The 21,371-nt window shown below is 37.9% G+C and overlaps 1 protein-coding gene across 2 annotated transcripts in view; it reads right to left on the bottom strand.

Annotated features, from left to right (window-relative positions):
- Positions 1–911: 911 nt before the first annotated feature.
- synpra (synaptoporin a) overlaps positions 912–21,371 on the bottom strand; it is a 29,744-nt gene continuing 9,284 nt past the window's right edge. Inside the window, exons 1-5 of one of the 2 annotated variants that reach the window (XM_017450599.3) lie at positions 17,530–17,849; positions 12,792–12,916; positions 5,286–5,484; positions 3,838–4,029; positions 912–2,959 (exon numbers count right to left, since the gene is read on the bottom strand). In XM_017450599.3, coding sequence (XP_017306088.1) covers positions 2,687–2,959; positions 3,838–4,029; positions 5,286–5,484; positions 12,792–12,916; positions 17,530–17,553 — 813 coding nt within the window. In that variant the 5' untranslated portion in view covers positions 17,554–17,849 and the 3' untranslated portion in view covers positions 912–2,686. Of the gene's footprint in view, positions 2,960–3,837; positions 4,030–5,285; positions 5,485–12,791; positions 12,917–17,529; positions 17,850–21,371 lie in introns of those variants that run through there. The other variant, XM_017450598.3, reaches the window with a different exon arrangement.

The raw sequence follows: 21,371 nt of genomic DNA, 5'->3' as shown, positions 1-21,371 counted from the left end.
ATGGAGTAAAATCAAGACCATTGTTACCCTCCTCAGGAGTGATCGACCAACAGAGATCACTCCATGAGCAAGACGTGTAATAGTCCGCGAGGTCACAAAGGAACCCAGGGGAACTTCTAAGCAACTGAAGGCCTCTCTCAGATTGGCTAATATTCATGAGTCCTTTCAACAGAAGAACACTAAACAATAATTGGGTTCTGATGATGTACTAGGTAGCTCAGTGGTAGGTGGAGTGGTAGACACATGTCCAATTCCAGGTTGATTCATAACATTTCCAGTTGGCTGGAACTTCTTAATTATTGCCCTGATGGCGGAAATGGCCAATCATTTTCTTATAGCCACTTCCCATTTTGTGAAGCTCAACAACCGTTTGCCGCACATCCCTGCTATATTCCTTAGTCTTACCCATTGTTATGAATGTCTAAAAGGGACATTGGCCTATGTGTTACATCATATTTATACCCCTGTGAAACAGGAAGTCATGGTTGAAAAATTTCCTGTTTCTAGTCACCCAGGTGTACTAAAAAAAATTGTAAAATATCAATGGGAATATACTTCAAATATATTTTTCTCATATGAATTTACAGGGGTGACAAAAATTGTTACACAGCTATGTTTTACAAATATATTTTACCAGATAAACCTGTGTTTGCATTGTTTGATATCCATGAGAGCAGATTTTTTTTTTTTGTGCATTTATTTGAACAAAAGGTTAAACAATAAAGACGATTTTTTTTCACAGCCTTCTTTGCTCATATATACCAAGGGTGCCAATATTAGTAGAGTGATACTATATGTGATATTATTATGAATCATACTATTCCACCCTTACTCTTGAATGTTGTACGCTGTAATATTCTTTAATAATAGTAAACATGTCCATTTCTATAAGAAGACTATCTGACTCTGGCTCTGTAGACAATTTTTATTAGCATGACTCAAAATGCACATGCAGTACCATTCACACCATGGGATTAATTACAAGAAATAAATACCAACAACAACAACAAAAAAAGTTAAAAAGATACACATTAGAGCAAACAGCATATGTGAACTCTATAATAAACAATACATTTCTTATTTTCTTTTTTTTAAATGCTATGTTTTGCAATTATCATAAAAGCAGGCTTGTTTTTTTTTTTTTTAAACCACAGAAATCTAGTTCATTTCTTTCTTTTTTTTCATTAAATAATATCCAATTAGGACGCAGAACAGTGCGTACAGGGAAAAGAGACAAGAGAATATGAAATATAGATCAACAGCAAGAGATGTGCACTAGACTCGATGGAACGTGTATTGCATGCAACAGTTTTGACACACAATTATATCCCATCTCACGTCTCTTTAGCTCAGACAACTGCTACAGCCGGGAAAATGTCAGTCAAACTCAGCGATGATGTCAGAACAACTTTAAACTCTTTAAAGATTAAAACCAGGAAGAAATCGCTAATAATAATAATACGTATATATATATGTATTATTATACGTATATATGTATCTTAAATTCTAACAACTTTACATATACATGTATGTCATTCACAGGTTCATTTCAACGTAATATGAATTGCTCTGCTTTCTGTTACATTTGCTGGCTTTATTTTATTAATATCTTTCGCAGCACATCTTCATGCATCAAGTTAACACAATATGGACAACTGAAAAGGGTACAGAAATATACGGGGGTGGGGGGTGGGCATTATATTATGGGGTCAGAAATGTGGATAATAAATCTAGAACCCTTTGGTTGTCCCTGTAGAGGAACCCTTAAAAGTTCAGTGCAGAACCCCTATAAGCTCACGTTTCCCAGTCAGAGACGATGTCCAGTGGAACCCTTTAGGAAGCTAAAAACCCTTAACTATGTCGTTTTCTGTTTCTAAAAGTGTCTCTCTCGATTAACCGCATCTCTTTTTAGGAACTCCCATCACTCTGTACACTTCTAAAAGGTTCTTAAGCGTGAAACCCTTCTTTTGAGGAACCATTTTGGTTCCCGAAAAACATTTTTGGCTCCCTAAGGAACAATTCCGTCTTTTTTTTTTTATTTTTAAAATTTTTTTAAGCCATTTCTGCTGTTTCAACAAGAAAACAGAGTAATCATTTTCCACCAGAGATTCTTCGACATAATGGCACCATTTATGGCGGGACAAACGTTTTAGTTCTCCGCGTCACCAAGAAAAATGGTTAAAGATCCATCAGTTACAATCTTCTTATGGAAACCAAAGGTTCTTCTACAGCACTGTTCTAAAGACCATTTTCTGGCAGCTTTATTTTTGTGTATGTGGAACCCTAGGTTCTTCAAGGATGCTTTGGATAGTCAAGGTTTCTATTTGGAACCCTTTCTGACAGCAAAAACTCTATGCAAGTCTATGCAAGGGTTCTACATAGAACATTTAAAAGGTCCGGAAGAAGCCTTTAGGGAACCTTCAGACTTCAGTTATACCTTCAGATGAATTTTAAAAAAGCAAACACTTCCATGAGTAATTTTTAAAAGACAAAAAAAAAAAAGTATAACTTCTGTGTGAAGATTCTGAACTTCTGATTTTTTATAATAAACACATCATTGTGTACCACCTTCGATCCTAAAATAAGAGAATTTGATAGTACCTGATTCTTACCCTTTGCCCATGAAATTGTCCCCCGCCCCTGCGATTAGCTTGTGTGTGTGATTGGAAGGTGAAATGGTGTGCGGTCAGTAGGACGTTAACCCACTTGAGGTGTAACTCCCCACCTGGCTGTAGTCTGATTGGCCAAAGCCTCCGGTTCCTCCGAAGCTTGCTCCTGATTGGTCGAAGGTGCCCTGGTTGTAGTTTTGCTGGTTGTAGGGTTGCTGGTTGAATGCGGTGGTGTGTTTTTCAGGAGCCGGTGTCGGGTATCGTGCAGCTCCACCCTTGTGCCAGCCAGTCTCTTTGAACACAAACCAGATGTTTCCAGCCCAGAGGACAAAGTTCAGGTAGCCGAACACCTAGAAATCCGAGTGAAACGCACAACACATGGACAAATGAGTGATTCATTATTCAACCGAAAAAGTTCCAGACTTTCACGCTTTACTCTCCTAACTTTTATTATATTTTATTAAATACAGTGTCCTGTGAAAGGAGAATGCTCTCTACCATTCAGATTGATCATTTCTGCACATTTTGGCACGGCTCATTAAGACTTCGCTTCAAATAAGTGAAAGTGTTTATAACATATGGACCTTATTACACATTATTACTATTAATGTGTAATAAAGTGCTTTTCATTATTCTGTAATATGCTCATTGAGATTATTATAGTATACTGCATTGTGACAATTCAAAGTGATGCTTGTACTTAATGACCCGGTGTCTGTAGTAGAAATCTCAATTTATTCTGTGCAGTTACAATAAAATAAAATAAAAATCAACAACATAGATTTAGGAATGTGAATTATGCTGACTAAAACACTTCAGTTACCGGTAATTGAGGGCTATTACATAAGAACTATTATAAAGGCTATTAACAGTACATAGCCCAATGACACAGCTTTAATTTCAACAATGATTTAGTTATTTAAATTTCAAATTAACTTTACTGACATGACTGTCCCTTTAATATAACATACATATATATATATATATATATATATATATATATATATATATATATATATATATATATATATGTATAATATGTATAATATGTTGTATTAAAGTTACGACTTCAGGAGTGTTGGTATGAATGGAACGGGTATATAAATAAATAAATAATGCTAAAAAATGAAAAATTTTGGTCATTTTCCCATTTCTCTGCAGCACCAATAATAATGTTTCCATCATTAACATCTCCATCTCACAAATCTAAGAGGAAATGAAGCGATACCACAGAGGTGTTGAGGCCGGACCAGACTGGCCCGTATACCGAGCCACACTTGTTGGTCTGCACTTTACACGCAGTCGTGAGCAGAAGCACTTCATCGGGGTCCGTCGCCACCTTCACGTCTGACAGAGCTTTGGCCCAGGCAGATGAACCCACCAGCCACATGAAGGAGAACACCACCGTCACTATGAAGTCCTGTACAAACACAACTGGATTTAAGTGAACGTTACTTCACAAGCTCTTCTTTATCTTGGCTTTATTTCTCGCTTTATTGGCTGCTGCTACATTCTCCTCCATTCTCACACATGTTCAATTTCATTTCACTTGCATACGAGTATAATGAGAATACGCTGTAATTCAAATGAAGGTACAAGCAGCCTGCAAAGCCCAGTCCGACTTTTCCTCTTCACTACAGGAGATCCTTGTACAAATAGAAACCTAGATGTAAATGAGATTTCCTCAGTGTGCAATCACACATATTGTTTATTTCGACTGCTGGGTCTCCTGGGAGATTGTTGTTCAAGTACACACATACGTCACGCTAACGAGGAACGACTTTTAAGCCACTAATTAGCTTTTAATCCGGTGGCAAAACTTAGAATGTTCGATCATTTATATTCTTCTTCTTCTTATTATTATTAATAATCATAATAATAATAATTCCAGCTAATGCTGAAATCTAGTTCTAATGATTTTAATGTATTTAAATATGAGGTACAACATTAAAGATTTATGACACTCTAATTAAGGGTAGAGTTCTCATTTCTGATTGGTCAGAAGGTGTTGATTAATTTTCTATAACAGCAGCTCTGACAGCAAGCGCAACTTCTCTTATGTTATCGTTTCTATAGTAACAACTCCTTCACAAGGAGTGTTATGCGGCTAACGCTCCACATAATCTAAGATTAATAATAATAATAATAATAATAATAATAATAATAATAATAATAATAATAATAGTGACGCTTTATATAAATAAAGAACACGTTTATATAACATTTATGGAAGGAGTCTCCAGTTTCAGTGCTTTGGTTATCAGGACAGAGGAGTTTGCACTTTCTGTTTTTTTTTTTTTTTTTGTAAAATGACAAGCTGCACTTTTTTTTGTCTTACTAACTTAAAGAGAGAGACTGAAATGAGGTGCTGGTGAGGGAACGACTATTTATAGCTGCTAGAACACAACTGGTAGTAGAATCTACCATTTTTAAACACATTTAAAGGGATAAAAAGTACTGTCATTCTATAATAAATTAAAAAACTTAATCTTTATCAAATTGCAGTTGTCCTTCAGAATGTGCTGTTATTGGAAAGTAACCACAGGGTGGTAACAATAATTCCGCTTTGTGTCAAGCCGTTTTTGATTATTTTCCTACCAGAGCATAGCCCCCATGTAATTTATGGATTACATGACACACATATTGAACAGTAGAAGTGTTTCTTTTTGCGCTTACGATAAAAGGGCCGCGGTTGTTCTCTCTGTACTTGTTCTGGTAGAAGATGTAGACCACGGTGGCAAACAGCGAGTAGAGAAAGGCGAAGACGGCGATAGTGACGAAGAACTCGGCAGAGGAAGAGAAGTCTCCGTCCAGGTGGAGCTCCTCCTGCTGTCTGCCTTCACACGTAGGCACATTGAAGGTCACCTGATTCAGCCTGAGAGAGAGAGAGAGAGAGAGAGAGAGGAATACATGTGAAGGGTTTCCCAGGCTGCCACACATATACCTGATGACTTTGTGTTTTAAACACTTATAAAATATCCAAATATCCTCCACTTACACACAGAGTCTCTGAGACACTCTGAGATCACTCCATTACCTGAGCATTCCTCCCTCACTTCACTATAAACCACTTCCTACACTACACACACACTTAGATTAAAGTAATCCCTTTTATACTCTACTGATATTCTATTTATTACTATTATATTTAATTCGATTCTATGTATCACTTTTTCTATTCCATTTGACACTATTCTATTCAATCAGTCCCTTTTCTACTCTATTGTTCTTCTTTATTATAATCATTATTCTATTTCATTCTTTTCTAGTTTATTCTATTAAATACATTATATATATATATATATATATAATGTTTTCTCATTTGTAAGTCGCTTTGGATAAAAGCGTCTGCTAAGTTAATAAATGTAAATGTAAATATATAAAAATATCATTTCTATTCTATGTATCAATTATTATTATTATTATTCTATTTAATCCTTCCTAGTTTATTCTATTAAATACATTATATATATATATATATATATATATATATATATATATATATATATATATATATATAAATTCTATTCTATGTATCAATTATTCAATTCATTATTATTATTATTATTATTATTATTATTATTATTATTATTATTCTATTTAATCCTTCCTAGTTTATTCTTGTTTACTCTCTCTCTCTCTCTCTCTCTCTCTCTCTATATATATATATATATTATACACACACATATATATATATATATATATATATATATATATATTCTATTGTTATATGAATACCTTTATTCTGTTCTGTTCCATTTTGTTCTACTCAAATTGATTTTATTCTGTTCATTATATTACGTTTTCTATTTCTTTTTATTCGACTTCGTTCAATTCTAGTTTCATCTATTAGATAAATATCTTTTCTATTCTATGAATAATTGAACCCCCTTTCTATTCTATATATCACATTTTATTCTATTATTTATCCTGTTTCTATTCCAACTGTTATTCTATTCAAGGAATCCCTCTACAAGTTTATTCTGTTATTCTGTTACATGAATCCATTTGCGTACTGTTATATACTGTTCTTTTATATTCTATAATTTTCTGCAGATATTCTATTCAATTCTATTCAGCTATATTATATTCTAATAAATTACATGAATCTATTATATTCTATTACATGAATTGCTTTTCTGTTCTATTGTTACTGTGTTGTTATTCTATTCGACTCTATTCTATTCTATGCTATTGTGTTTGGTGGCGCAGGAGGATGTTGGGCCGAAGACTCGGCTTAGCTGCAGGACTTGAGGAAGGTGTCATGCTCATTTGCAATGTTTCTGCCATACCATGTGTTTCATGTGAATTACATAAGCCTGCTTGATTCTTAAAGAACTCATCATTTTTGACAAACAAGCCTTTTTCTCCTCCCTTTAAAAAAAATTGAAAAAATTTTCCGCACTGCTTGTCTAACGCCGTTTCATTTTTGTAAAGTATAGTTGAGACAAAGCGTCGTCCACTTTCAGGTCCTTAAAACGGCCTCTGGGTCCTTTTCTTGTCGTAATACGAGACCCTGAAAAATCTGTTATGACTCTGCGTGATGTCATACGCTTCTTCAAATCAGATCTAAAGCCTGAAGAGTCATGGGGATACCATTTCATGGCACCATACGTATGAACAATTGAACTTGCGAGAAAATTGCCGTTTAGTATTTCACCTGTTAAAAATCCGCCTACGTGAGAACACCGAACTGACCCGCACGTACCACGTTCCGTTTATCCCACAGGCGTTATTCCTCACTAGCGGCTAGAGCGGAAAAATCAATAAACCCCTCAGCCAATCAGAGAAGGAATCGAATGAAGGCAACAAGAACTCAAGAACGATTCGTGGTAGTGTCTGGTACAAGAGATCAGCCTGTACCTGAGGGAAACATGGCAGGTGTGATAGGAGAGGAAGCAGTGCAACGCCAGCATCATTCCTCGCTACTGGAGTTCCGTGATATTTCTCTGAAGAGCAGGATTTCGGTGTAATATCAATGTCCCTTTCTCACAATGGAATATAATTAGGAGTGTGATACAGTACATCCAAAGAGTGGCAGCTTTAGCGCTTATTAAAGCAAAGAGAGATCTGAGAGCAGCTTCAAAGACGTACTGTACGTCAACCTCAGAAATTTGATCTGGGACCGTGTTTGACCGTGTGTGCATATTTGACTTCAATGGCTTGGAGATGGATGAAAAAAAAAAAAAAAGTTTCATTATAAGAAAAATCCCTTTAAAGAACAGGTTTCATTTTCTCAGTGCAAAACTTTTATAATTTTCTTTTACTAACCAGTCTTTAAAACGAGTCCCATCCTAGTGTCTCTGCTTTCCGTCTTTCATTTCTTAATCTTAACTTTAATTTTAAATGAAGTTGGCCATCTCATATATTTCTGCTCAAGTTTTGTTTGAGATCCAGGAATTCCTCTCTGATCCTCAAGCGACTTTTAAAAACCCACAATTAACGTTTACGTCTTTTTTTTTATTATTATTTATTTATTTATTATTTTTTGCTTGTATTATACGTGGCTGCCGCTCTGTTTCTAAAACTTCCTATAAACTCTGATTTCATAATGCATGACACATGCATTTATAAATGAAGCATCCACCGTATCTTATACGAAAGTCGATGAAAGCGTACTGTGAGAACGGTTTAAACGCGACGATAAACAGATTGAAAATACCACGGGTCATTCTTTAAATACTTAAAATAAAGTTAGTGTTGACGGGTTCATGATACAAGAGGAATAAAACACTTAAGGATGTGCTATTATTGGTAACTTTGGGGTGGTTACAGTAACTCTGCTTCATGTCGGGCCACAACGTGCCATCCTGTTGTTGATTATTTTCCTTAAACTGTTGTATCTAATGCATTAAAGCAGTGGTTTTCAAAGTGGGGGCCCCCTTAGGGGCCGCCTGGGGGGCCTCAATAATTTGGTGTGAAAAATGAATTCTCACTCTCAGACAACCACACACACACGCAATCAATTCCTAATGTAATGTAAGGTAAAGATGTAAGATGTAATTATTAATAAAAAAGAGGGATATATTCAGAAGTCCGTATTTTTAATGTGTTTTAAAGACATCTTGCAAAAGGGGGGCCTCGGTCAAATGTTAAAGCCATTTGGGGGGCCTTGCCCTGGAAAAGTTTGGGAACCCCTGCTTTAACACGCTATAAACACATTTAGAATGCATTATGAATACAGGATTGGTGTTTTCTGTTCATGGAAAGCTGCATGAAAATGAAAGAGGTTAGAAAATATTATGTTACACAAATCTCCACTAATAAAAAAAAAAAAAAAAAATGGTGATTTTTCAGCACAAAGCATTCACTCTTCCTCAGTCTTCAGCCTGTACAAATGATTCTGACATATGCGAGGGCGTTCGTCACGCAGCTCTCGCAACTGTCGGTAAATTGAAGTAGAAAGGCGAAGTTTAACAACTCGGAGAAGAAATGATTTAGCAGGTGCCATGGAGATGTTTTTTTAATTCTAGCTTTTTCCAAATGTCGTCAGACTTGGGCTGTAACGCTGAATCACTCAATTCGACTCAAATAATTAGCACAGCTGCTTAATGGGGTGCGTAGGTTTAATGCCGGAATACCAGCTGTGAATAAAGAGTGACAGCATTCTCTCTCTCTCTCTCTCTCTCTCACACACACACACATAAACACACACTCACACACAGACGCAGTTTTAGCTCCAATGGGGGTGGCATATGGGTATTACAGAGCGCAAGACGTGAAGAAAGTTTAAACCTGGGAGTAGATAAAAAGGAGATTTCATTAAAGCCAGTACAATATTAAAGGGATAATTCAGTGAAGAATAAAATGCAAACAATTTGAAGAAATGTTTGCTGTCTGATGTTTACTAACAAAGCTATAAAGTAAAAAAAGTCTATCTAAAAACAATAAAACCCCCAGTGAATACAGTGCATCCGGAAAGTTTTCACAGCGCTTCACTTTTTCCACATTTTGTTATGTTACAGCCTTATTCCAAAATGGATTCAATTCATTATTTTCCTCAAAATTCTACAAACAATTCCCCGTAATGACAACGTGAAAGAAGTTTGTTTGAAATCTTTGCAAATTTATTAAAAATAAAAAACAACTAAATAAGCACATGTACATAAGTATTCACAGCCTTTGCTCAATACTTTGTTGAAGCACCTTTGGCACCAATTACAGCCACTTGTCTTTTTGAGAATGATGCTACAAGCTTGGCACACCTGTTTTTGGGCAGTTTCTCCCATTCTACTTTGCAGGACCTCTCAGGCTCCATCAGGTTGGATGGGGAGCGTTGGTGCACAGCCATTTTCAGATCTCTCCAGAGATGTTCAATCGGGTTCAAGTCTGGGCTCTGGCTGGGCCACTCAAGGACATTCACAGAGTTGTCCTGTAGCCACTCCTCTGTTATATTGGTTGTGTGCTTAGGGTCATTGTCCTGTTGGAAGATGAACCTTCGCACCAGTCTGAGGTCCAGAGCGCTCTGGAGCAGGTTTTCATCAAGGATGTCTCTGTACATTGCTGCATTCATCTTTCCCTCGATCCTGACTCGTCTCCCAGTTCCTGCTGCTGAAAAACATCCCCACAGCATGATGCTGCCACCACCATGCTTCACTGTAGGGATGGTATTCTCCAGGTGATGACTGGCGCCTGGTTTCCTCCAGACATGACGCTTGCCATTCAGGCCAAAGAGTTCAATCTTTGTTTCATCATGGTCTGAAAATCCTTCAGGTGCCTTTTGTCAAACTCCAGGCAGGCTGTCATGTGCCTTTTACTGAGGAGTGGCTTCCGTCTGGCCACTCTACCATCCAGGCCTGATTGGTGGAGTGCTGCAGAGATGGTTGTTCTTCTGGAAGGTTCTCCTCTCTCCACAGAGACATGCTGGAGCTCTGTCAGAGTGACCATCTGGTTTTTGGTCACCTCCCCGACTAAGGCCCTTCTCCCCCGATCGCTCAGTTTGGCCGGGCGGCCAGCTCTAGGAAGAGTCCTGCTGGTTCCAGACTTCTTCCATTTATGGATGATGGAGGCCACTGTGCTCATTGGGACCTTCAATGCTGCAGAAATGTTTTTGTACCCTTCCCCAGATCTGTGCGTTGATACAATCCTGTCTCGGAGGTCTCCAAACAATTCCTTGGACTTCATGGCTTGGTTTGTGCTCTGACATGCATTGTTAACTGTGGGACCTTATATAGACAGGTGTGTGTCTAACCACCCCCCTTACTAATATATTCAGTTGAACCCCACCCCTTTGACATTTATTGTTTTATTTTGAAAATGTTTAGAATAAAAACAGTTGCATGGCTCTGGATTTCTATCTATAGGGTAATCTAGAGTTTGCGTATGGTAATTTGACCATTGAACAGTGCTTCAATTATGAATCATTTGAAAGTTTAGTAGGTGAAATGATCGGATCCTCAGGGTTTCAGTATTGGTACCAGAAAAGAAAATGTGCTATCGTGCTACCTCCGATACCGGCTGCTTTAACATGACATCTAGTGGAGTATTAAGGAGGTTTGAAGGTAAAATAATGTATGAAATGTCTAGTAATGTAATCTGCTTCTGTTCCCTCACTGCAGATTGTTAAAAAGTGCTGATGTAGAGAAGGTCTGAGATTTTCTGACTGGGGTTCTGGGTAAAACGGCCGTACTGCAGAGAGAACCGGATCTGAGTGAAGATTTTCTTTCCACTGTCGCTCGTTATCTTTAGGCTAAAGGGCTGCGGTGTTACAGACGAAGGCTGTTCTGCTTTGACTTCATCTGTTCATTCAAATCCTGCACACATAAGAGAGACGGAACTGACGGAGAATAAATTTGGACACTCTGGAGTGCAGAAGCTTTGTGCACTGCTGCAACATCAGCGCTGTAACCTGTAGAGACTGAGCTGAGGTTCTGGTTCGGCTGCTTTAAAATTGACATGAGCTTGTGACTTTACATGCAAACACCGACTACATGAAGAACTACAAATACTACAACCGCAATTCCAAAAAAGTTGGGACGCTGTGTAAAATGTAAATGAAAACAGAATGCAATGATTCGCAAATCTCATAAACCCATATGTTATTCACAATAGAACAGAGAAAACATATAAAATGTGTTTGGAATGGGCAGCTTTGCACATCTGGAGAGGCACCATCAATGCTGAACGGTATATACAGGTTTTAGAGCAACATACTGTATTGCTTCCATCCAGATTCCAGCCCATCTTGACTTCTGAGAGACTCTGCCTCTCTAAGATACTCTTTTTATACCCAATCATCTTACTGATCTGTTGCCAAGTAACCTAATCAGTTGCAAAATGCTCCTCCAGCTGTTCTTTTTAGTAACACTTACTTTTCCGACCTTATGTTGCCCTACGTCCCAACTTTTTTGACACGTGTTGCGGCCATCAAATTCAAAATGACTTTATTTTTTTCTTAAACTGGTACATTTACTCAGTTTAAACATTTGATATGTTATCTATGTTCTATTGGGGATAACATATGGGAAACTTATCCGATTTGCAAATCACTGCAACATTCCATGGACGTTCCTGTGATGGAAGTGAGGTATTTCTCTGGTCTCCTGGAGTCTTGGGGCTGTCCATTCAATTTTGATTTTAGCTAGGATCAAAACTCCAGTAGACAGATATTAACCAACAGCAATCAGCTTATTCTACAGATTGAGTACTACAATGGGAGAACACTTCAATTTTCTACTTTCAGGCTCAGTGAGCGTGACCTGACTGAGAGAAGCTGCTCGGCTTTACACACAGTTCTCAGCTCAGAATCCTCCAAGCTGACTAAGGAGGATCTGAGCGTTAATCCTCTGGAGGACTCAGGAGCGAAGCTGCTTTGTGCTGGACTGAAGAGACTAAACTGTAAACTGGAGAAACTGAGGTCAGTTCATCTTTCCTGTTTAGAGGATTTTACCAAATGGATTGCTTATGTATCTCCCTTAGACCTTAAGTGAGGTGAACCGGCACTGTTGCCCATTATCTTTAGGCTAAAGGATTGTGGTATTACAGAAGAAGGCTGTTCTGCTTTGACTTCATCTTTTCATTCACATCCTGCATCTCCAGCTCAAAGATAAAGAAACAAATATTGGACATTTGTGGTAAAGAGGAATCTTTTCCTTTAAATAAGTTCTTATTTTTCTGCTAAAGGTATATAGGGTCTGTGTGTGTGCGCGTGTGTGTGTGTGTGTGTGTTGGACCAGCCTTTACCTGAATGGGTAGGCGAATTTAATGGTGATGCTGAGATTGCTGTCCGTCTTGTTGACACAGTCCACACTAACCCGCAGCTGTCCAGTGTAGCCTCCACATGTTGCGAAAGCAAAGATGGCAAAAAGCTGCAAACGACATCACAACACATTCTGTTTTCATTCTCTATAATCTGTAAATGACAGTTTAAATGAGCAAAGTTGTTCAATGTCCATCTAAATTTTGTTTAAAAAAAAATAAAGTTTAGAGAGAGAGAGAGAGAGAGAGAGAGAGAGAGAGAGTTGTGCTCATAAATTTACATACCCCTTGCAGAATGTGCAAAATGTCAATAATTGAAGAAAAAAAAGAAGAATCATTAAAATTGCATGTTGTTTTTTATTGAGTTCTGCCCTGAATGAGCAATTTCACGTAACAGATTTTACACATAGTCCACAAGACACCAATAATAACTGAATTTACACAAATGAACCAGTTCAAAAGTTTACACACGCTTGATTATTAATACTGCGTGTTGTTACCTGGATGAACCACAACTGTGTTTATGTTTTCTGAGAGTTGTTAATGACTCCCTTGTTTGTCCTGAACAGTTAAACTGCCCACTGTTCTTCAGGTCCTGCACATTCTTTGCTTTTCCAGCATCTTCTCCAGCATATCTGTCCCCTTTCCAACAGTGACTATATGACTTTAAGATCTATCTTTTCACACTGAATACAACTGAGGGACTCGTACACGACTATTACAAAAGATGCAAACATTCACTGATGCGCAAGAAATCAACACGATACATTAGGAGCTAGGGGGGTGTAAACTTTTGAACAGGATGATCGGTGTAGATTGTTATTGACATTTTGAAGATTCTGCAAGGCGTATGTAAACTTATGAGCACAACTGCGTGTGTGCGTGTGTGTGTGTGTGTGCGTGTGTATACACACACATATATAATATTATATTATTATCAAGTTATTAGATTATATGGAGTGCCCACCATGCAAGTCTCTGTGAATTAGCCATTCCTATAGATATGATAATGTATTAGAATGCTATGTATGAAATTGCCAAAACCTTGTTGTTATCCGCTTAGCTCCAGAGAACAGCTTCATGTTGCTCATAAATCAGCTTTGAATTATGCACTCTAGCAGCTATACCAACCTCGTTTTTTAAAATTTTATATTTTATATATATATTTATATATAAAACCCAGAGCAGAACTACACAGATGGATAGTTCTATAAGGAGCGTTACTCATCCAGCTAATCGGACACCTCATTCTGTTGATCATCGAGTGATTATTTTCAGATGAGATTACTCATCCAGTGATATTCAGGACTCATCTGGAATCCAGACTGTTAAGTGTTGTTGAATATCCACCTGTTTTTATGTTTAATAGGGTTGTAACCATACACTCAGCTTATCATTCGATTCGATTCACGATACTCGCTTCACAATTTTATTCAATTCGATTCTCAGAATATCTCCAACATTGAAATTTGAATGAAGAATGAATTGTGATTGAAAAGACTCCTTTTAAAATATATATCTATATATCTATATCTATATATATCTATATCTATATCTATATATATATATCTATATATATCTATATATATATATATATATATATATATATATATATATATATTTCTGAATCATAAACAATGTGCATTTTAGTCTGTAATAAAAATTAGAATAAAAAATTGCCACATGCAGAGGTTTAATATCGTAAACAAAATGTACTACAGATTCGTCTAATTTGTAAATTCTTCCAAATATTGGATTGAATAAACAAAGTCTGTGGCCCGGTGAAAATGATCTTTATCAGCACCTGAAATCGAGCTCCAAAGACAGCTAAAATGATCGTCTTCCACAGCCTCTTTCTCGGACCCTGTAGATCGCAGTGGCACGAATCTGGTGTCGTTCGGAAGCTATTGAAGAGCATTTTTTAATTGTTATAATGTACTTTCGGTCATTCTGATTTGCAACTATCGGGCTATCCCAAACTTGGGCAGTGGTGGCTCAACAGTTAAGGCACTGGATTACTGATCAGGAGGTTGGGGGTTCAAGCCCCAGCACTACCAAGCTGCCACTGCTGTTGTGCAAGCAACCCTTAATCCTCTCTGCTCGAGGGGTGCTGTATCACGGCTGACCCTGTGCTCTGACCCTAACCAGCTGGGATATGCAAAGAAAATAATTTCACTCTGCTGTAATGTATATATGACCAATAAAGGCTTTTTCTAATAAAATCCCGTTTTCTCTCCACTGCCTTGCTCTAAATCTAAATTTCTATAAAGCTGCTTAGTCCAATGCTAAAAGCGAATAAAATCGTATTGAATATTCATGATTAACCAAGGGAACGCAATCCTGGTCCAGTCTTTCTGTCATTTTTATTGGCTCCTCTGCGGCAGAATGAAAAGCTACTTCGTTTCAATTAAGCCATCGGACTCCTGTAAACGACTGACTAATGTGCCTGTAATCTCCGTTTCTCAAGCTGTTTGCTAATCAATGTGAGGCACAAAAAAAGCAGACAGGGAATATATATCTGAAAAGACTTCACCTTGTATCAATAGCTTGCCTGTAACGGGGCTCATTCTTGTTTGCGGTCTGTCTCCTACCCTGCTCCTTTTATTTAGCCAGGGCTCGGGAGAGAAGATCTGCTTTAATAAGTGCAGAAGACATCCTCGCTCTGAGGTAAAGTAACTGGCCTGAAACACTTTACCCAGACAACGGTCTCCCTCAGAGAGCCAATACTTTTCCCAGGTATGTCTCATATCCAGCTGGCAGTTATGCAATGAGGTAGGGGAAAACTAGCGACATTTATTGGCTACATTTTAGAGGCTCCTATTCATTCATTCAAGTGGTTATTAGGTATTTCGAATGAAACTCTGCCTCAGCTGAAAGGTAATGAAAGAAATTCACTTTTGTCTTATGTGTGTGTGTGTGTGTGTGTGTGTGTGTGTGTGTGTGTGTGTGTGTGTGTGTGTGTGTGTGTGTGTGTGTGTGTGTGTGTGTGTGTGTGTGTGTCATGACTGTCTAAGAAATAAATGGGCATGCGGGACTGTTGTCGTGACAACAACAGAACCTTATCTCATGAAAGATGCATACAAATTTGAACAAACAATGGAAATGTGACCGGATGTAATCAATTTCACGCAGTTATACATGAGAGGAAAAGGTACAAACATTAACCGCCGAGATTAACCATACCCTGGGTCGTTTGTCACACCAATCAAGTTGCTACAATTTCGCAAGACCATGTTGGATCGAACCTGAGCTCGAAAAGTTTGCATTTTATGCCATTTCATATAAATTAAGTCATATAGATGTATGAATGCTAAACCCACCCCTAATGCTAACCTTTATGTCCTAAGTTATACATTTGCTTTGCATTGTGTATGAATGATTACAACCTCACAGGCAGTGCTCGGTCATACAAACACTTTCGAAGCAGTTAACAGGAACACATGTAGCCCTGCTCATCCATGCAATTATCCCATCAGCCAATCATTTAGTCTTATCACTGTAGCCTCAGATTCCTGTTCTGGGCCGACAGGAGTGGAAACTGATTGTGTCTTCTGTTGTTGTAGCTCATCTGCGTCAAGTTTTGACATGTTGAGATGCTTTTCTGCTCACCGCGAATGTGAAGAGTGGTTATTTGAGTTATCCGTAGCCTTCCTGTCAGCACAAATAAGTCTGACCTCTCTCATCGACAAGGTGTCTCCTCATGTAGAACTGCCACCTACTGGATGTTTTCTGTTATTCGCACCGTTCTGTGTACGCTGCAGAGACTCTATAGCAGTTTCGGAAATACTCAAACCAACAACCAGGCCACAGTCCCTGAGATCACACTTGTTCTCCACTCTGACTAACTGAAGCTCTCGACCTATAACGGGATGAATTGAATTACCGCCACGTCATTGGCTGATTGGATAATTGCACGAATGAGTAGGTGTACAGGTGTTCCTAATAAATTAGATGGTGAGTACAATTACTATACGGAATTAAAAAAAAAAACAACCTTTAAGAACATCAGAAGAAAAAAAGAAATATCTATGTGATCATGTGACATCTGGATACGGTTTAAAGCAAAATGAATGTGGATTACTCCTGAAATCTTACAACTTGTTTTAGATAGTTAAAAATCGAACTTTAATAATAAACGTATTTATTCTCCACTGCTTCTCTATTCGCCCTAATCCCTTTTTTTTTAAAAAAAGAATCAAATGAAGTGCAACACCTAGTCTAGTATCATATATAAAAGCTCCTTCTGCACTAAACTTGAAACGACCCTAATTGATCGATGATTGTACTCGAATCCCAAAAGAGTACTCCGAGGCTGGTGTAGATCTCCGATTTCAGTTCTGATGTATTTTCTGTCATTCGCCAGCACTGTAAAAGGCTTTAATTATTCACGAGGAATGAATCTAAGGTCCTCGGAAACGTCTAACTCTTTCTACACTACAGATGTGAGAGCAAATTAAAAGAGCCAAAACAAAAAAGAACAACAACAACAAAAAAAAACACAGTTCCAAAGTTATTTGCATATTTTCATGTAATACCATCATACACAAAGTCACAAAATGGACGAAATAATTGAACGTCAATATTTATTGACTCTGACGTCATACATTTTCCCACTCGTTATACGACACCTGGGTACTATCGATTGTCCGGAGAAAAAAAAGAAAGAAAGTGGAATGAAATCCACATCAGCTCAAAGTACAGAAAATGATAACGTGCCACTTACCGGAGCAAATATAACCATACACATTTAAACAAACAACAGGTCTCCGGATGCACACAACAAGTCGCTCGCTGTAGTCCGATTCATTTGAGAGGTGACGGGATGCGGTTTAGAGTCTGACCACTGAAAATCCTTTCTCTCTCCACTTCTCTGTGCTCTCTCCCTGTCTATCCCTCGCCGTGTGTGTGTGTGAGAGAGAGAGAGAGAGAGAGAGAGAGAGAGAGAGTGTGTTTGTGTGTGTGTGAGGGTGAAACAGTGCAAAGAGAGAGAGAGAGATAGACAGAGAGAGAGAGAGAAAGAGAAAGAGAGAGCTCTCACTCCTCCTTACCTCCTCACTATCCATTAACACACACACACACACACACACACACACACACACACACACACACACACACACACACACACACACTCACACACACAGAGGAAACCCCTACAGGAGGGCAGACACCCAAATATGCAATAGGATCCATTACACTTTCTCTCTCTCTCTCTCTCTCTCTCTCTCTCTCTCTCTCTCTCTCTTACACACACACACACACACACAGAGATTCCACACGTCTTATTTCTGAACCTCTGCATAATGCACCGTCTTAAATAAAAAGACCTGCATTTTAATGTATGAAAGGTGCAACATAAATACTACTACTACAACTCATAATAATAATAATAAAAGTTATAATATCATTTATTTAGACAAAAAAAAAAAAATGAACTGGATGCTTCCTGTTTATGTTTTTGTTAAGTACTTATTTCAAACTACACCTATAGAAACTTTCTTAATGAATGAGCATTTCCTAAAACCCTTTGCTAACCAATTAAACCAGTATGTACATTTATTTGTAAATTAAGAAATAACCTGTTCCATTCGTTATACAGTACAAATGACTTAATTAGGATCTCACATGCAGTTCACATTCAAAAAGTCAGACAAACTTAGACTTAGACCACTCTCAAGTCCTGTTGCTACATCATGACTTCACAAATTGACTCATATGTTTGACAGTTAAATAAAAATAATACTGGAATACAGATGACGATGATGACGATTAAACATCAGCAGTGGACACTGCAGAGCCCAACAAGCCGAGCCATTTGTCCTAATGCTGTGATGCTATCAAATATAAACCCTGTGTGTGTATCATAAAGTACAACAGTGCTACTAGCCCCGCCTCCAAGTATCATTAGTTCCAGTTGGTTTAAACAAGTACTACAAAAATCTCCAAGCATTAAAGAATAGTATTTTGTGCAATGGGAAAATATCTCGACACTTGAAAGTGCGCGGTAAGTTCTGTTTTTTTTTTTTTTCCCGTACATATTTATTATTGTCTTATTCAGGCCGTTCCAAGAAGCACAGCTGTGATCCAAATAGACAACAAGTGGACCGTGTGAACAAATCCATAACGTATCCATAATCAACAGCACACAGAGAAGGGGAAACCCCCCCCACAGAAGCAGGAATCGATATATATATTATCACTGTAATAGAGACACATGCAAGACTTGCAAATGTAGTTATGCAACGGAGACTATAAATACAGACAGGTTGGGTCGGCATTACAACTAGGCACTGGTACACCACATGATGAGTGGGAGGAACGAGGGCGAAGTCGGAGCAGGAGAGTTCCAGACAGGACCAGAAAGAGCATGACACTGGGAAACTGGGAAATTTTGCAATAATAAAAATCTATGCCTCATTTTAAATGTACATAAAATCATGATTACTACACCTTCAGGTTGTCTTACACATAATAACGAATCTTTTCTGTATAGTACAGCATGGCATAGCATACTATAGTATAGTGCAGTGATAATGCATCTTTATTTGTCACATAAATAACAATTACAGCACAGTGAATTTCTTTTCTTTGTATGTTAGGGTCAGAGTGCAGAGTCAGACATGTTACGGCACCCCTGGAGCAGAGAGGGTTAAGGGCCTTTCTCAAGGAGCCCAACAGTGGCAGCTTGACAGTGCTGGGGCCTGAACCCCCAACCTTCTGAGCAATAACCCAGAGCCTTAACCGCAAAGCCACCAACCGGAGACTCCGCCTACAAATGTTAAATTAACATCAAACAGAAAACCTCACCATACCAATGATTACACACATTTTAAATTTTTTTTATTTTTTTTATTTGAGCAAGTGCAATAATATAAACCTGTGATTTGCCTCGTTAAAAAATGAATCAACACCTTTTGACCAATCGGAATCGAGGATTCAACAGCACTGTGGTATGGTCAGTACTAATTTTCTGCATTACATAGATTGCATAGTTTAAACAGATTGAAGCCCTTGACTGTGAATAAAATCTAATATATGTTACTGCCTTGATTTGACTATATTAAGAAACAAATAGAGAAGATACAATGCATTTACTGGTTATCCATTTATAAGTAAACACGTCCAAGGATTAATGATGATGATTACCTCAACTAATTACGATTATGTAATAATTCTGACAGACTTAATCCCAAGTGTCTCAAATACATTATCATGAACTGGACTGAGAGGACGTCCAATTAAAAACTAACGAACTGAAATTCTGATTAGATCTTAGAACATAACGAGCTATCTTAAGCACTAAATAATTTATTCCTTTTTTTATTGTCATCAACTATGGTAATTAGGAAGTCCCACTTGCCATTAGAGTCTGCGCATATCGTGAGGGTGCTAAACTGTGAACCGCACTTCTTGAAGTAAATGGACTTCCCAATCACAGTTCAGGGGCAAATCTCATTTGAGACGGTGGTAATGTACTATAACAGATTTGTTGAAGCAGAAGTTTCTAGAGTTGGTGAGTTGAAAAAGAGTTCTCAGTGTAGGCAATTCTGTTCAACAAGCACGGCGGACCAAACAGTCTCTCCGGTGTATAAATGTACATGAAGCAATGGTTTTGTAGATACTTAACAGATATAACAATAATTTCCGTTTGCAGATTGTCAGAAGTTATTCTGTGGCTAAATACAGCTTCTGGAGCTAGCTTTTGCAGCTAACTTCGAGCATAGTTAGCTTTTAGTTGACCAGCAAATGTCTTTTTTTTTTGGATCAAATGTCACTCTATGTGTGTTTAAGCAGCAGAGAATCATCTTTAATCTTGGGTAAGCTTTAAAAGTGTTCAGTTTGCATACTTGCTCTGAATCCTTGTGTGTTCGTTTGTAGCATCAAAGATCTGGAATCTTTCACTTCTAAAATGCCTTAACGCACTGCACTAGCAACTAGAGTTGAGTTTTCATAGCACAGGCTGGACACTTGCATGGGTTTCGAGGATGTGGCTTTAGACGGATCACTAAGGCGCTGTATTTATTTGTTTGTTTGTTTGAATATAGCTAGCTTCAGCTAACTTTAGCCAAAATTACTAAGTGTACCTTCTTTTTTTGTTGTTGTTGTTGTAGATGGGCAGCAAGTCACCACTTATTAATTAGCAATTTCTCCATTTTTTTTCTCCAAAGATCACAGCACAGTTTTATTGCTTTCTTTTTCTTTTCTTTTTTTCTTGAACGTCAGATCCTAGGTGAACTTGCAACAAGCAAATGCGGCCGTTTGATGTATTAGAGCAAAGCCAATAATCATAATCATACATTCCAACAAGGATAAGCCTCAATCAACAATGTCAAAACCAGGAAACATGGAATACAGAATAAAACGATCTGGGGGGGGGGGGGGGGGGGGGGGGGCATGATAAGCACAATATCATGATCACAATAGGTAACAGACCAATGACAGGAAAAGGGGCGGAGACAGGAGCTAAAACAAACAAACGAAAAAAGCACTTGGAAAAAACCTAAACAAAAGTACGTCAGGTGCTGAGCTGGGGAATTTTTGACACACGTGATATTTTTTCACCTCCTG

This window comes from Ictalurus punctatus, chromosome 21, assembly GCF_001660625.3.
Source record: "Ictalurus punctatus breed USDA103 chromosome 21, Coco_2.0, whole genome shotgun sequence".
Taxonomy (NCBI): Eukaryota; Metazoa; Chordata; class Actinopteri; order Siluriformes; family Ictaluridae; genus Ictalurus; species Ictalurus punctatus.
This window is presented reverse-complemented; position numbering and strand designations above follow the sequence as displayed.